A 17768-nucleotide genomic window follows, 5' to 3' on the forward strand; every position below is an offset into this window, starting at 1 on the left:
TGGCAGAGAGTTTGGATAAGTAATTCCTTTTTATTTTGTTGGAGCTCATCTGCCCCAGGAATTGCAGATGGCCTTTAATGTTTGAGCATCAGTCTCAATGACATGTTTTTTGAAAATATGTCATAACGCATTCCTTTTATTTTACTTTCTTTTCTTTTTTTTTTTTTTACCTTTGAGGGTTTCTCCCGGCTTGAACAGCAGCGTTCCCTCTGCAAACTCATAATCTGAGCCTGCGTTGGCAGTACCGTCCTCTGTGCGATAATCCACCTGAGAGAGAGATAGGGAGAGAGGGGAAGTGGGGAAGAGGGGGTGAGGCGAGCATTGACGGGGGGGGCAAAAAAAAGCCATCAAAGATGAAACAGAAGTGAGCAGTTATGAAAAGGGCAGATAGAGATGGAGGGAGAGAGAGAGAGAAGGCAGAACAGAGAGGAGGAGGAGGATGAGGAGGAGGAGAGGGAGGGGGAGAGACGAGAGGGCCGGCGAAGAGAGAGAAGAGAGACATTTGGGAGATTGGGACAGAGGGTGAGAGGGAACAAGAAAAACAGCTTCATTAAACCAAGCCCTGCGGTCAGATACATTCAAATAATAAAGACTTTGAACATGGTACAACAAAACTTTCTCTGTAATCTGTTCATTCTCTCTCTCTCTCTCTCTCTCTCCCTCTCTCTCTCTCTCTGCCCTCTCCATCTGTCTGATAATTGGTCAGTGTCTTTCTACACCTGCAACGGAAGAAGAAGGTGAGCTGAAGCTGATTAATAAATGAAAGAGGTTATTTGAGGGATTTGTTTATATTTGTGGATAAACCCGTGAGTCTGTGTTGTGAACGCTGCTGTAGTCAGTCGCTTGCCCGTGTGCTCTATTTTTAGAGCCTCATGAAATGTGCATAAGTGAAACTTATTTTTGAATGCGTCCATTCAGATGGCTGATATTCCTGGGGCCATCTCTTATTTATGCTGTTATAGGTCCAGGCTGCTGGGGGACCACCCATGATGCACTGAGAACAGCTTCCCAACTCTCCTCCTCTTCTTCTTCTGCCACTTTTCATGTTTTTCTATGTCCTCATTGAATATATTCACCTTTGCGGTTTTTTTTTCTCCCTCCCTACGTCTGCTAGCAATTAATATATTGTTTATTTAAGGCTGGGCCTTGTAACGCAAACAACCCTAATATGAGTTATATAACTGTAAAACAAACAAATGTTTTCATTCATGATCATTTATTTATTTCTTGAGTTGACACAGGAGAAATTAAATACTTACATGTTGATAAAAGCATCAAAAAATACAATGCGGTTCCTGCATTGGAGGCAATTAAATCTGTTCTGAAAAGTGTCTTTTAACTTCATCTATTTCCCCTTTTCTTCATGATTCCCAGTAGATTATTATCATAACATTCAACCTCGATATCATCCCAAATGTGGTTTCTTCACAAATCCTAACCCTGTGAATATGTACCTCATGAAACTGTGGCATATTTATACTGTATTATTGTTGGTTTACATTTATTATTCTACATAGTTGAGCTCAAACATGTTTAATTTTTCAACAATAAAGAATGAATTTCTTTTACTGTATTTAGGAAAATACATCTTAAACAATACAATTAGAACTACTATCAATATTATTGATTTCATAGTTTTACCCTCCATACAAATTTTCTCTCGGCATGTTGTTTACGGCCTCCATATTTGTTTCTGTCATATGTCCTCAATAAGAACCTAAGTTCCCTTTGATCCGTATTTCTTGCAGCTGCGTATTTTGGCGTGATCTTTAGGCCATATTGACTTTGGCCTCTTCATCTATGTTGTGCTGATTTGGGGAAAACTGAAGTTGCACGGCAGCAGAATAGATTTGGTGTTTATCGACCTGAAGCAAAGCTCTGTGTTGCTTTTCAATGAAAGCTTATTCTTCCATAAAACCTTTGGATCGTTTGTCTTTTAATCTGGTTTGGAGGCGTCTGGAGGGCAGACACCGACTCGGACAAAGCTCAGCGGGCTGAGGTGGACTACCAGGGGCCCCAAACTCAACAGAGAGGTTCTGAGATGTTAATACGGTGTGACTCGACGTGAAGGAGGTGACGAGCCCTCAAATCCATGTCACAGCAGGTTCAATTGAAAAGAGAGTTCCCTCGAGGCTTTGAGTGTTGGGTTGGTATGACACCATACCAACGGCTGCAAACAAGCCCCACTGGTCTCAGCTGGTCCGATAGCATGTCAGCAAACAAGTCAGTGACATAAAGCAGCAATATTTGACTACTTTGCTGTAAATACCTGCCTGAAGCGTGAACATGTAAGACAATAAAGTGCACTGAGGGTTTCTTCAGTACAAGTCGGAGGCTCACTCAGCAGCCGAGGATTACAAATAGTCACTTGAAAACTTTCAACAAGGTGGCGATGAAACACAAGTGCTGTCTTTGAGAGGTCCCTTTTTTGCTTGGCAGAAAAATAATATTTCTTTTTCCTGTAAAGTGCTGCCCTGTCGGGCTGAGAAAGCCTGTGTGTGGGCTAAATGTACCACTTCACTTAACAGAATCTCTCTTCAACAGATGGCAGACGGCGACCACTCCGTCAGTTCACCGCTACAGACAGCTCTGATCACAGCTTCATTTGTATACAAGGAGGAAAATAGAGGAGAGAGAGAGAGAGAGAGAAACAACCTTGCAAAGCAGATATCATATCAACCGACTGGCTAAGCCTCTGTCAGGGATATCGCTCATTCGAATCGTGAGGCCGGCATAAAACTCAACATCAATGAGACGTTGAAAAAGAATGTGTTTTCGTACTGAGCCAACCTGATCTGAAATCTAAAACTCTGGGTAGAAAGGTGTTGCCTCTTGTGTGTCTCTGGACTCCTCTGTTCTTCTATATCAAAAAAAAAAAAAAAAAAAAAACGACAAGGACGCTCAAAAAGCCTCCTGAAGTGAGATCAGCTCAAGACAAGAAGAGGAGCCAGAATTGTGAGTGAAATCGGTTCAGAGAGAGGATTTTTGTTTTCTGTCATGCCTGGTCTTTTGGCTACTTAAAATCACACTCCTTATGTAGTCGTGCACGCACACACTCACACACTTGCACACACACACAGACGCACACGAACCTTGACGGTGACTCCGGGGTCTCCACCATGTCTGCCGACGGTCAGTTTCAGGGAGCCGCAGTTTTCGAAGCACTGGTACAAACAGGGCTCAAAGTCCATCCGGACTGTGTGCGGGTCGTCCTCCTGTGCCTGGGTCTCATGGCTGCTCACCACCTGGAACACACACACACACACACACACACAAACGCAATCAGAACAAATGTGTACTGGCACCAGTGATCGGATGAAAAGGGGACGGGGGCTCCACACGCCTCACCTTGCGCGCCTGGTCGGCGGCGTGCTTCTTGAGGATGTTGCCCGCTCCGATCATCATCCTGGTTGCCTGGATACGGTAAAACGCTCTGCTCTTCTGCTGCTGCATCAGGACCTGATCAAGAGGGAACAAAGACGTTCATTAATAAAATGATTCACGCCGGGGGCTTAATTCGCCTCTGTCCGGATACTTTTGTGAAATCTTTCACGTTTGCAGCGTAATTGGAAGGTTCGTCTCTCCTGGGAGTCTCTTCCTACGCTTCCGCGGGGAAGTTAAAATCAAGAGGAAAGGTCAGCGGCATTTTCACACAGCTACTTAAAAAGATTGAGGCTTAATATTCCAACTGGATTCTACGTTTGAGGAGATGTGACTGCAATTTTTGAAAGGGAAACTGGAGTAAAACAGTCGAATAAGTGGGAAAAAACATTCCGAGAGATCGATTTAACTTCTTCATAAGCACCACGCTTCAGTGGCTGGCCCTCTTAGCAGAAATTTCTGCTCTAATGAGGCTTATCAATCCATAAGTAATGATTTCAATAAAAAAAAAAAAAAACGGCTGACGAGTAAGCTATTACAGTAACGATTTACCAAATTGAAAATGAACAAATTGGCCACTGTAGCAGTGCAAATCATTAGATTAAATGTGGCCTCAGAGCTGCGAAAGCTGCAATTTATTTGAATTTAGTGAGTCTGCAGTTTTACAGCCGAATCTTCATAAAATCTGAACTTATTTTAATGGAAGGAATTAGTTATTGTTAGTCAACCTAAAAACTCGACTTGTTTTCACTGAGCAAGATTCCCTGGCTCCATTTCCCCTCCAAACTACTTCATTTTTCACTCAGTGATTCATTATGACTGCCGAGAACTTTAATTTACCCAGTCAGGTTTAATCTACAGAGCGGCTGCTGTTCTTATTTATGGCGCCGAGCTGTGGGCAGAGGATGCAAACAAACATCTGTTAGCTGTCCGGTGCACGTGGAGCTTGCCAAACTCCTTTCCTTCCCTCCATCCAGAGGCGAATGCAAGTTGGAGAGGAGGTGAGGGAAGGAGGGGCGCAAAGCAGGAGAGGGAGAACAGGCTCACTAACTCTACAGCTGAAAACTCAGCACTGGGTAAGACAGAGAAACCTGTTCCACAATGGAAATCTCAGGGACATTTCTAATATTACAGAGAAAAAAAACAGCTCCTCTTCCTTAAGGGATGAGCACCGATTAACCGAACAAGTCGATTAATTCGTGGCGCCACTAAATATCGAATTTCACAAAGGGTTAGATTCAGAGCAAAGCACAGTTTGGAATCTTGAATAATGAATCACAAATCTAAACGTCCCCAAAAATGATAACTTAAGCTCAAATTGCTCGCTTTCAATGAATTCAGCTTTTGCAAGGATGTATAATACTTTTTTGAAGACTGGATCATTAAATCCTTGAATTAACTGCTTTATTTAGAATAGAATAGAATAGAATAGAATAGAATAGAATAGAATAGAATAGAATAGAATAGAATAGAATAGAATAGAATAGAAAATCTTCATTTATCAACATTTTTGCTAATCATACAAATGTAAATAGCAGAAGAAAAAAGCTCTTAGTATTTAGCTTAGCCATTAACAATAGTTTCTCTCATGATCTCGCCAGCTGCTCAGTGGATATTCTCTTCAACTACACATCTGCCTTTTTTTATCCACAAGCTATAAACTAGGAGTAGGTTAGTAAAGGTCAAGTAGAGGCGGTGAATTGATTATGACACCTTTGACAAGCAGCGTAATGAAATTTACCATCAGCCTGATTGAATTTAGATCATTTGTTTGGTTGTTAACATCATTAGAAATAGCTGGGACAACATTAATGCACGACTCAAGAAAAGGCATGAAGAAGATGTAGCCTTTTTTTTTTTTAAGATTTCCATGGAGAAGAATTACATTTATATGTTTGATCTACTCTTTTAGTCTTCATAAAGCTTTAATTTCAACAGGTGACACGAAGCTGAATGCTCAGAAAAAAAGGCAGCAAAGTCAACTCAAGTTACATTTTTCTTTTTCCAAGCTACGGCTTCCAAAGTCAGAGATGAGATTTCACACTCCTATATGGATTGTTCATGTAACTTACCGGGACAAAAACCACCTGGATGGCAGAGGGGTAGCAACAGGTTATAGTGCTGTCAATCACTTCAACTGGTGGCAACAACAACTGTGTTTATTTCTGTCTGAGAGCAACGCAGAAGAAATGTGTAGGCAGCTCATAATCACCCAGCTAAATTACACTGCAGAAAGCTTGTGTTGTAAACGTATTGATGAGAAGACTTTATCCACATTTTATCCACGTTCACTGAAACAGCCATGTGGTGATTACTAACGAATATTCAAATTTGTTTATTTAACATCTTAGAGGAAACACAAAGGGACAGAGAACCACAAACTCTCTTATTTAAATGGGGCTTATGGAGAATTTAGAGTCACCGGGAAACCTTAAATTTCTATTGTTGGAGGAACAAATTCAGTAAGTAATGCACCTTTTCTATCTCATGTATGCATTGACACAATATATTTCAAACCAGCCTGTTTTTTAATGGTCACCTCCAATAAAATATTCTAATACTTGTTTGTGAAGAAGATTTCAGAGAAGTCTGACATTATACTTATTTTTTCTGTTATGCGAATATGACCAGTGATGGAAGATTTCAATTCAATATGAAAATATTTGATATTTGATGGAAAAGGAGAGAAATACTCATTACTGTTTATTTGTTTGCAACCTTAAGCCAAAACTCAAAGCACACAGGCTGGTTTTCCCTGCTTGTTATTGTGCACAGGGCCAGTCAGTGGTTTCAGAAAACTTAATTATCCAATAAGACGACTTCTCCTTATTGAGTTTTTTCACGGTAATCATAATTCTTTTACAACACCTGCAGACAATCAGCATAGCCTCATGTGTTGAAAGAGGGGCAGCCTAACTTATCTCTCTCTCCAAAGCCCAAACACAAATAGTAAATGTTTATATAAGTGGGAGATTTATAACAACCAAACAGGCCCGGGCTGGCTGTTTCCTTTATGCTAAGCTAAGTAAATTATTTCCAAGTTCCTTTGAGTGATTTTGCTGTTTTCACTATGAGACTGTGTGCTGCTGACCTGGTAATTCGCCATCTCAATCAGCTGCTCCATGTCTTTATCCGGGTGCCTTTGCTTCAGATCCTTTAGGGTCCTCGCCATGTCCCTCCTGGCCTCATCTTCCTCATCCTTCGCTCCTCCCTCTTCCATCATCCCTCCATCCACCCCGCTGTGACAGTTCAGAGCGATCTGTCCATCCAGCTCCAGCATGTCCATCTTGGTGAAGCCCCCCGGGCCCAGCGCTCCGCCCCCACCTCCTCCATCCATTCCACCGTCGGCTCCTCCCTCCGTCTCGATGATGATGCCGCGATGCTTGTCGGCACGGTAACGCTTGCGGACGTATTTGTAAATGAGGAGGCGGCGGTCAGCCACCCAGGCCTGGACCACGCAGAGGGGGAAGCAGAGGAAGGTGAGCACCGCCTCCCACACCTGGCGGAGAAACAAGATTGGGTTTACAACTCCAATTTTTAACCTCCTATCTTTTCATTCTATCCTGACCCGGGGGGTTTCAAACCCTCCTCCTTCAGCAGCTTTCACTTATGCCTGCTCACCTCCACCTCTCCGGGGGAGAAGACACTGAGAATCAGATAGAGCCAGATGTAGGCGAAGATGCTCCAAGCCGCCGTGACGAAAAACACCCGGAGGTGCTTGATTTTGCGCGTCTCGCCCTCGGGGACCACGTACACGCACAGGGCGATGATGACGAACATGTTGAAGGCAGCGCTGCCCACGATGGTGCTGGGACCCAGGGAGCCGGCCTCAAAACCATGACCGCACACCTACAGCCGGAGCGGAAATGAGATTACTGCCTTCCCATTACAATTCCGTATCGGTTAATCTAATGTGTAGCCACCCAGCTCATAGTGCACCAACCTCGATAACAGACAGCAGGATCTCTGGGGCACTAGAACCCAAGGCCATTAAAGTGAGATTAGAAACGGTCTCATTCCAGATTCTGACTGTGGCTGTAGTGGTCTCACCATTCGGCCTCTTTATGGTGATCTCCTTCTCCTGGGAAGTAATGACCTGAAGCGAAGAGGAGAAGAAAAGAAAGAGGAAATCAATGCACTACATCAATGCCATTCGTGGTGTCTGAGTCTTTTTTTCTCAACATGCCACGGTGCATTTGTGTCCTATATTGTTGCACTGTAATAAAGACAGGTATTATCAAAGCCCACCTCTATAGAAGACATGAATCGGTCTGCGATAATGCTCATTCCCAGGAACATGTAGATGAGAGCTACAAAGTAAACAATGGCTCGAGCCACTTTGTCCCCCACTGAGGGGTTCTGTGGATTCCACACAGGCAGCACCACTCCTGGAGACAAAGGGAAAGTCAGATAACAATGAATAAAGCAATGACTCACATGCAACAATTTGGTTGCAACAGTTCTGTGTAATAGCTTCAATAATCTCTGTTTCTCTAATCTCACTCAGCCTGCTCCGGAAAGCATCTTGTGAAAAGCTCAGCGGGAGCCACAGCCTGATTAGGCATTATGATAAGTTGGCGGAATTAGTTTGGTTCGACTGAACGGCTGCTGATGGTTTTTATTAGTTCCATGGACATGTCTGTGGGTGACTGGTGTCCCTACATGTTATTGATAACCGCTGATGAAGGAGCCCGGGTAAGGACCCATTAACAGCTCCCAATTAGTCTAGACAGAAATGTTCGGCCCTGCAGCTTTGCAGTGTTTGTTATTTGGTTTTCGACCTCAGCTCTCAGTGATACAGAAATATAAAATAGAAATATCTTTAAGAAAAACAGACTTTGATTTAAAGTGGGACACTGGTTAGCTCACGATGGGAATTATGAACAAATATAAAATGTAAACAGTATCTATAACTCCTTAACACCAAGGGCCCAAGAGTGATAAAAGTATAAACTTTTAACATTTAGAAGTACAACAATAGCTAGAGGTTCGGTATTTATTGAGCAAAAGTATATCTAAGAGTAGGGATGTCCCAGTCCGAACTTTTGTCCCCCATTGAATCATAGTTGAGTATCGGCCAATATGGTATATTGTCCTGCAAAGATTTTATAGCTGAACGAAGGAGTATAGAAGATGGATGGATAGTCAAGAAATCACCAGTGATGAATTAAACAAACCTGTCACGTGTGGTATTTAGACTAAGTAAGACTAATTTAGGACCTCATTAGAAAATATATAACCGAAGGCCTGAAGTTAAACTGATACGATATTTGAGTAAGTCACCATAGAAAAATTACAGGGATTATTAATGGTCCACAGCTTAATGCTTGTCACAAAATGTTTTTCAACTGTGGTCTATTTTAGTGTGTGCAATCGCTGTTCTATAAAGTTTCACTGGCCAGTGCTAACAGTACATTGAGGACTTGCTTCAAATGCGCGATGAGAATGGTCAAAGTAATGATAAACACATTAATGCAGTCAGGCCGTATAATGTAATGCATCTACTGTGTCCATTAGAGCATAAATTGAATGCTTAACCATTATTTCTTACATAAGAGTTCACTGAATATATCAAATTGGAAATAGGACACTACCAATGAGACTAAGCGGAGGAAATTATTATTTTTGTCATTGTCTGAAATCTGGTGGGCGTCGCTGGTGAACTGAAGTGGGACGTCACATCCATGTGTTATAAAAGCTCACGGTTCCAGAAATTCAAGTAGTGAACTAGATGCTAAACCTTTCCTCTTACCTAACCTTTTCAGTTAAGCTGCACCCGCTGAAAGGTTTAAGTACGAAAAAAAAAAAAGAAAATCGACAGTACAAATGCAATCATGTTAATCCCTATAGTCAGATCACACTGCGGTTTGTTTTCACAGCGAGGCCGACCCACCTTCCTGACAGGGGTCTCCACTCGCTGTGCAGTTCTTCTCCGAAGATTCCGCGTGGACCGACGCAGGACATGACAGCAGCACGACGAAGGACAGGAGGAGGAAAAGAAGGGAGGAGGAGGCGGAGGAGCGGCCTGTGTGGAGGCAGGTCGGGGAGGACGGAGGCGCAGACATGGCTGCAGGAGCCATCTCTGCTGACGCAGCAAGGCCTTGGCTGGACTCCTGTGGGCGCTACTGGGTTAGCTCAGTGTGGGGGGAGTCCAAAACCTGGAGGGGGAGGGAAGAGTAATTAACAAACTTCACTTAAATATATTCACGACTGTAACACCTTTCACTTCACTTCCATCAGCATTTAGTGTCTTTAATTAAGACATGCTGAAAGAGCTTGATGTTGTTAGCACATGGTGAGAAAAAAAAAACAAAAACATACTGTCAGCTTTGATTTTCTGTCAGCAAAACCTTCTATCAGTGACATGAAGTGACGACGTGTCCCAGTTTATTAGAACTCCACAAACTGCACTTCACTGCACGTTTGAACTGCAGAAATAGACAAGGAGGCAATAGAAGTAGTCATGAATGGTGAGTCCAAGTCCAAGAAAGAGCCTGAAGTGATACATTCCTTCATAATGAAGCAGATGAAGCCCCTCAGATGAAAAACGCGGATCTCTGCGGCAAAAGATTTGAAAAGCTTGATGTGCATCTCAGAGGTGAGGAATGTTCAGAGCAGAAAAAGAGATTCACATCTTACACTGAAGCCTCTTTTGCAGTAAAATCATCTCCTTTCTATCAATAAAAAATGGCCACATAAGCCTTGATTCAAAGATTTACTCTCTCTGAGACACTATGAAACATGAATCAAGTGAACTGAAGACAATTTTCCTGCCATATTATCGAAGCTTCCAGGCTTCACTAATTAAATGTCATATTTAGATTTTATAAAGAGCTTCAACCACCAGTGTGTTTAATATTCTTTCAACAAGTCTGAACACCATATTGACTAAGCGAGCGATATTCCGAGGCAAGATTGACAATGATGAATTTGTTAATATGACAACTTCTGTACAAATTCTTGCAGCCTGCTGTTCCGTTACTGAGTATCATTAACATCTTAATATATGTATAACCAAAGTTTATCTTTTTGCATGTAATGTGAAAATGGCTGCTTCGATGAAATTTTGCAGCCTTCAAACTCAGCATCCTTCAAATGTACAATATTTTGAGAGAATATTTGTAGGAAATGAATAGATTCATCATCATAGTTGATGGAGATGAAAAGTAAAGCTAAGTAAATATATTTAATTCTATGACAAAATTATTATGCCCACAGCATCACAGTGCATCACTGAAAAGTGTACAAACAGTTGCGTTAATGAAAGGTTTGTGTTGTCTTTTAATTTCTGATATGAAAATGCAGACATCCATCCATCCATCCATCCATCCATCCATCCATCCATCCATCCATCCATCCATCCATCCAGCTTCCTCACACTAATCCATATGGGGCCAAGCCAGAGATAAAATCTCTCCAGCAAGTCAAGGCCCAAGCAAAATGAAAAGATCCCAAAAAAGAAGCCAATTTTTTGCAGTATATAGCTGAAGGTCAAAATAATTGAACGCAACTATCATTTCACCTCTTGTCTCTTTTGAATGTGGAGAATACGATTTTGGAGAAACTGAAATATCATAAGTGAGTTAGTGATCGATTTTTTATGATTTTTTTGTGTTGCAAATTCTTAAAAAGGAAATAAACCTTGAATCATGAGCGGATCTGTAATCCAAAAGTCACTATTAGAAATGGTGAAGTAAACAATAAAGGAACAAATCATCCATGTTTCCATGAGAGAGGAGCGAGCACAACAAATATGGCTGCCTCCTCGATATGTTGAGACTGAAAATGCACCATAAAACAGATGAACACATTTTAATTTTGTCAACATCGGGTTCAATGAACATTTACACAAATGTCATGAAGTACACAGACACAAATATGAATTCACGCACAAAACATGTCGGCCTGGAACGGCAGAAGTTGCTGACCTTGTACTGACACACACACACACACACACACACACACACACACACACACATACTTAGTCAGCTCTGGACAAAAAAAAAATGCTGACCTGACCGTGTTTTCACACAAACACACGTACACACAAACACACATGGTCACACACACCTATACACACAGCTGCAGTTAGTCATCAGTCGTGACATTAGTGTGGAGTTGCTGACCCTGTCTTCATCTATCTTCCAGGGTCCCGCTGCTCCGACAGCAACCCGTCACTTCAAGAGTCAAGTCCCGTCTCTCCTCGGCCGTCTATACCCTCCTCTCCTCTGGTCTCGCTCGTCATTGGTTTCCTGCTTTTTACGCTTTTACGCTAAAGAGGACTTCCCCCATTGCATTAAATGCTGCCACAGCGATCTCACAAAATGCTGGTTTGAATCCAGAAAGTCAATTTTACAGAGACTAAAGCCATAAGATTCTGTCAATTCTGCTCAATATAAATATATGTGAACCTTTTTAGAACGTTTCTGTACGTCGCCTGCTTTTTATAAGCTATTCTTTGTGCTCTCCATCTTGTTTAGTCTTAAAACGATGTGCATTGGAGAAATAAAGTAAAACAGTTGCATTCCATTCATTGTGCAATTAATCACATATATGTGGACATGACATGTACATTCAAGAAATACTGGAACCTTTCTCTGTTGTGTGCTACTGTTCTGTTCACAGAAAGTACATAGAGTCTAGAAAATAGACTGCATTTGGTTCAACTTGCACCTATGCAAATGCATTTTGACAACTTTGCACACCATTTGTGACCTGGTTTGGTCATAATAAAACTGACGGTTTGGTCCAGGAGATGGGCGTGTCGAGCCAAAAGCAGCAAACATAACCTGGAGCTGCTGGAGTTTAAAGCTTACATGAAGAATTTTCAGCACCTCCGACTCCATATATTCATTCTTCTGTTTGCTGTCAGACTTCAGCTCCGCCTGCTCGGGGCAGTTTCACCGACTTCACACATTTTGAGTCACTCTATGCAACTTCTTTTTTTGCATAGTCGTAAGAAAGTGTGTAAACAAACCTGCTCTGATGTGCAAAATAAGTGGAATTTTCTTCTGAGGTGTCTGTCTCCTCTGTTTGTCTGCAGTAATCACCACAGGTTGAAGCCAGGAGCCCCGGGGCAACTCTGGAGCCGCTTCGTCTTTCCTCCTTTTTCATCCGGTATTAAGGCTTTTAAAAACACATTCCACATGCGTGCACAAACACACAACACCGGTTATTTTCGGGGGTTTTTTGCACTCAAATATAAAACGGAAGTCGTTGATTTGATGAATGAATCGATTGTTTTGGAGCTTCTTTAAAAAGCTGCAACTCAGAGTCAATGGACTAACCATTAGTTTGTTTGTTTGTTTTTCAGTATTCAGACTACGAAGAATAAAAAAATTCAATCTGTTGTTTATAATCATGGAGAACCGGCATTACAAGATGATATTGATGTTTAAAACAATCCTCATTTGTCAAGGGCGGTAAATTGGTGTAGGGATTAGTATCATCTCTTCACAGCAATAATAATCCTGGATTTACATGTGAGTTCAGATGTTCTCTCTCTGCCTGTATGCGTTTTCTTCATGTACTCGGGCTTCTGCTCATTAGCTTATGGTGACGCTAGTTTGTAAAGGGCTCTTAGTATTGGCTGGAATAAAACAGCTTGTCATTGTCTACATGGTTCAATTCAAGAAGAATTTTGTTTTAATTAGCTATTTGATTATTCAATATGTTTTGTGCAAATTGAAGCCTGAATTTAAGCACAATATTATTAATAGAATATATTTAAATCTAAATCTAAAGAAAACCAATCATCACTGAGAGATCGTGTCATAATTTTCACTGTTACATCGTCACTCAAATTCACTGCTGATGAGATTAGCTTATAGTTACTTCACTGTGTTTCCGCAAACTCTATGCAGTACCATTGCTCTGTCTCGTCCTTTTCCTTCCTCTGAATTCCAGCTTTTCTTCACCTCACTCGTCACAGTCGTCTCTGTCACCAACTTCCTCTCACCCTCTCCGGCAACCTCCTCCTCCTCGTCCTCATCATCATCATCATCCCATCCCCGAGTTAATGTCCTGTTGTCCCTCGTCTCCCTCGCCGCCCACGCTCCCCACTTCATGTCTGTAGCACCTCTCAATATCCCCGCCTGCTCTCTCTTTCACACCTCCTCTCAGTCCATGCCTTCATGTTGCCCTCATCCATAAACAAATCTGTTGTTTTACTCTTCAATATGTGGAGTGGATCCGCTGGCACAAATGTCGATAAAGGAGTCATAAAGGAAGTTTCCTGATGATATAACATAGTGGCTGGGTGAGTGTGAATTCCGAACGTGCAGATAGGGCAGAATTAAAAGGCTCGGGGTTGGAAATGCAGCTTCTGCTGGTTTTCAGCTTAACAGCTCAAGTCTGTGTAAAGCTATTTAGTAGAATTTGCATGGACACACTTGTGCTCAGAAAAGCTATTAGTCTTTTCTTGGCCAAGCTGGTGTTTGATTTTTTTTTAAAGCTAACTTGAGTGTGACATTGTTATATAAAAAAAAAAGAATGTCCAAGACTGCATGACAGAGAGACGACTGCTCACAGAGCAGATGAACGAGGGAAGACAAAGCTGGCAGATGTCAATTTCACTGATTGGGCATTCTCTTTTAAAATGCTGCATAGATCAGTTACCTTACAGCGAAGATAAATTGCCTTGGCTTTATTTTCTCATGGTCTGAGGCCAAGGCCAAATCTTACAGTAACGTCCTAATCTGCTGAGCACATGACTTTCTTGTGTACGTTTGTGTGTTACTGCGTGTGTGTGTGTGTGTGTGTGTGTGTGTGTGTGTGTGTGTGTGTGTGTGTGTGTGTGTGTGTGTGTGTGTTCCCTGTTTCCCAAAGGCTCCTCCACCCGTAAGATATGAATCATTCTGACAGATCGCACACACACCAGGGCCTCTTCAGGCTTGACAGGGATGCTCATGCATGTGCTCGCCTGCTGGCAGACATGTAGAGTATGTAAATGAGGAGTGCGTGCACGTCGCAGCACACACGGAATCCATTCATCCGCTCACGAACATACAAACCTGCCAAGTGTGCTTACTGTTCTCGCGAGTCGGTCGGCGGGTGTTCGCGTGCAGACGTGTGCGCGAATGATAACTGTCCCATTGCTAATTGACACTGGAAAACTTTTGTATAACAAGGAGGAAAGAAATTCTTCATAATAGTTTTGTATGTGGCAGCAAACTAACTTCTCCCATCTGAAATCCGGAGTTTATTTCAAGAGGTTAATTTAAAACGAAGTAAAGGTTGTGTACATGTAGGACGCAATAATGATTTAACCTGTAACACTGGTGAGAATTTAGAAAAATCCTTTGCATAAATTAATTCCTTTGATCATGTGAAAACGGTAAAATATAACGGAATTAATCGGAAAATGTCGTCACCTTTTACACCTTTTTTTTTCATCTGTCTGGAACAAGGAGTGATAATATATGAAAGCAAACAGCCTATATTTATTCTGCGAAGCAAGAATGTAATAAAACTATGCTACTGATGAATCTGTATGAAATAAATCTGCTGGTTATAGAATATAATTATGCACTACCACTGATCTCCTTTCCTACGAAGAAAAACCAAAGCTTGTGTCACCAATATGAAAACTTTCTACAAAGCCTAAGGTGTGAGGGTATCCCGAAGCTTCATGTGGTGACAGAGACATCTATTTTCTTTCAATCTTTAGCTTTTAAAAAGACAGAAAAGCAAACATCTCTTTCTTTCTTTTAGTTGCAGCTAAATGTGTAAGTGGTCAGGCTTCATCTGAAAGTCAAGAGTCACTGCATCTCTATTATCTGTAATAACTGCACAGCACTAAATATATAGTAGTTACTATACAGAAAAGCTATTCCTGAACTCATAGTCGTTGAATTTGAGAGGCGGAACTTCCAGTGAATGTGCCTCAACCATCTCAGGGCTGCAAATACTTTTGATGACTATACATGTGCTGAGAATCCAATAACAGGTTTTTATGAGGTTGGGATGAAAAAAGAGCTCATTAGTTTAGAAAGGTGAAGAGACTCAAGTTATTAACTGTTAATGGTTTACAGTGGTGGGAGACATGTATTTAACTGTAAACCTGTTTATTTCAACTAATTTTGATATTTGAAAGTCAATGTACCCGTGTTATCTTGTAAATATTTCGCTTGACAGTTTTGAATGAACCCTTTTTGGAATTTTGCTTATTTTTTGTACAAATTATGGTGTTGACATTGTTTATGAAGTGAGAAAGTCATGCTGTTTGGACGAACCACTATTTTCAGAGCAAAGTCTGCAGGTTGCTCCAGAGACCCTTCAGACTGCCCACACACTATAATCTGGAATAATTTCATCTCATTTAGATCAGCCTGACTGTTTACTATAAACGTCGCGATGCCGCTGCTGCTGCTTCATATGAAAAGCATTCACATTTCACAAATCAGCTGGCACATCCGTGGGAGGGAAAGGAATGTAAATGTCACATAGATTAAAGCCAGTATATCACTCACTGAAACACAGGAACAACAACAACAACACAAGAGTGTGCATATTGACAGAGCAAGCATCATTTCTACTAAAACACGCAAGAAACAACACAGTTTTAAGCAGAGTTGATGGAGAGTGATTGATTGATTTTGTCTCAGAGACAAATAGTGGGATTGAAACCAGCAAACCTCAGGTTACAAGTCCTCAAGTACACAAATCGGATGAACTAATTGTTAAACCAATGTAAGAAAAACAAAACAAAAAAATAAACAAGGGTAATGAACAGCGAATAAAACAGATTGTTTGCTTCAAATATGAATTCATAAAAGTGGTAAGTACAACATGTGCTGGGTGAGATGGAGGACGAGATGAAGGCAGACAATGTCCATACTCACGCCCACTGCAGAGCACATCAGACCCACACACACACACACACACACACACACCTACACGTACACACACGCACACACAAGCTTCGACACGGTTATTGAAAGCAGTAAGAGCACTGACCATGGCTGTTGATTCATATCACATCAGCCGTGCCTTGCTGCTCTGCCCTGTTTGGCACCATGAATCACCACACACACAAACCGACACACACACAGAAGGGGGTTAATCTTATCTCAGGGTTAAATGAAGTTTGACTCATCGTGGGCTTAACTAGCATTCACACTGTCATTTTACCACTCCTTCACACTATAATTCCTTCTTTTCGCATTGCGATGGCTGCCAACTGAAGTGAGATCATATCACTGTTTCAAGTGCAAATCACCTGTGACTTCTCCAAACACCCCGAGGAGCATGTGAGCGGAAAGCGTAGGTACTGTTTTGGTTTTTTACGATATCGCTTTGGCCTCCAGATGACGACCTTTCTATATAACTACATCGGGATAGAGGAAGGCTCGGGCTGGATTTATATACTCTCTGAAGAGAGGTATCTGTTTACGCTGTTTCCTGGATCTCACTTTGAATCGCAACGTCTCCCCATGGTGGCATAATACCAGATTACTAAACGTAAATTATTCACTGGGATGCAATTATCTGGTTTTATGGATGAGCTGCAGAGCTGCTGTCACTCTCTGGCCTGTTACCTTTATCATCAGCTTTATTCAAATCCGTTGGTGAAGAAATGTTTCTGTTATTCTAAACTCCTTTTCACTTTTAAACAGTCAGTTTGAAGGAATTCAGTCACGTTTGTTTCACGAAATCTTCTCCAATCAATATATAGAGTTTCACATGTGTTTCGACTCCAAAGTTTCTAATATTCCTGTCATCACCTCAGATGAGGTATGTCGTACCATTATATAGGTCAAAGGTACAATTACTTGATTAATATATCTATTTCTCATGTCTTGTTCTTTTGACGTTCATTTTTACTTCTGTAAGCAGTCTCAAAGTTGCAGATATTTTCCTGCCAATCACAAGCCTGAACTCGGCAGATTTATTTAGTTGGTAGCGGCTCAACTTTGACTGGACCCAAACAATAAAGTCTATTTCCCAAGTGATGCGTCTTCATGCGTCATTACTTTTCAATATCTTACTGACGTACAATATTAAAATTGGGAAGCTGTTTACGGTAACAATCATCTTGTCCCACGGAGGTTTTACATCACTGACTTTCTGGCTCAGCTGCAAATAACTGTGCCTCTGTTTCCTGGGGAAATCACAGAGACGCACATTAAAGAAAATCTGCATACAGTTGAATCTCTCTTGATTTCTCTGCGAAGAACCACGGAGGGAGGAATCCGGGTGTTATTTGAAGGTTACTTTCACAGTGGATGGCAGCCCACTGCACCTCCAGTCTTTTGACTCTTTAATTACTGTCTTGGAAGCACAAAAGCTATCCAATCGTGCTTCATTTCAGACCTTTGAGGCTTTGAGTGCAACCTGACATCCTCTGATTTTGCCTCCTCCTGGTGACCAAAAGAAGGAGGAAGGAG

General features: G+C 41.6%; 1 protein-coding gene across 1 annotated transcript in view; it reads right to left on the reverse strand.

Moving 5' to 3' along the window:
* Positions 1-17768, reverse strand: part of slc8a4b (solute carrier family 8 member 4b) — a 104210-nt gene that overhangs the window by 47884 nt on the left and 38558 nt on the right. Inside the window, exons 2-9 of the mRNA XM_080519121.1 lie at positions 9275-9539; positions 7630-7769; positions 7325-7477; positions 7003-7230; positions 6473-6880; positions 3349-3459; positions 3093-3245; positions 171-267 (exon numbers count right to left, since the gene is read on the reverse strand). Of these exons, the coding sequence (XP_080375247.1) occupies positions 171-267; positions 3093-3245; positions 3349-3459; positions 6473-6880; positions 7003-7230; positions 7325-7477; positions 7630-7769; positions 9275-9461 (1477 nt within the window). The 5' untranslated portion in view covers positions 9462-9539. The remainder of the gene's footprint in view (positions 1-170; positions 268-3092; positions 3246-3348; positions 3460-6472; positions 6881-7002; positions 7231-7324; positions 7478-7629; positions 7770-9274; positions 9540-17768) is intronic.

This window comes from Blennius ocellaris, assembly GCF_963422515.1.
Source record: "Blennius ocellaris genome assembly, chromosome: 23".
Lineage (NCBI taxonomy): Eukaryota > Metazoa > Chordata > Actinopteri > Blenniiformes > Blenniidae > Blennius > Blennius ocellaris.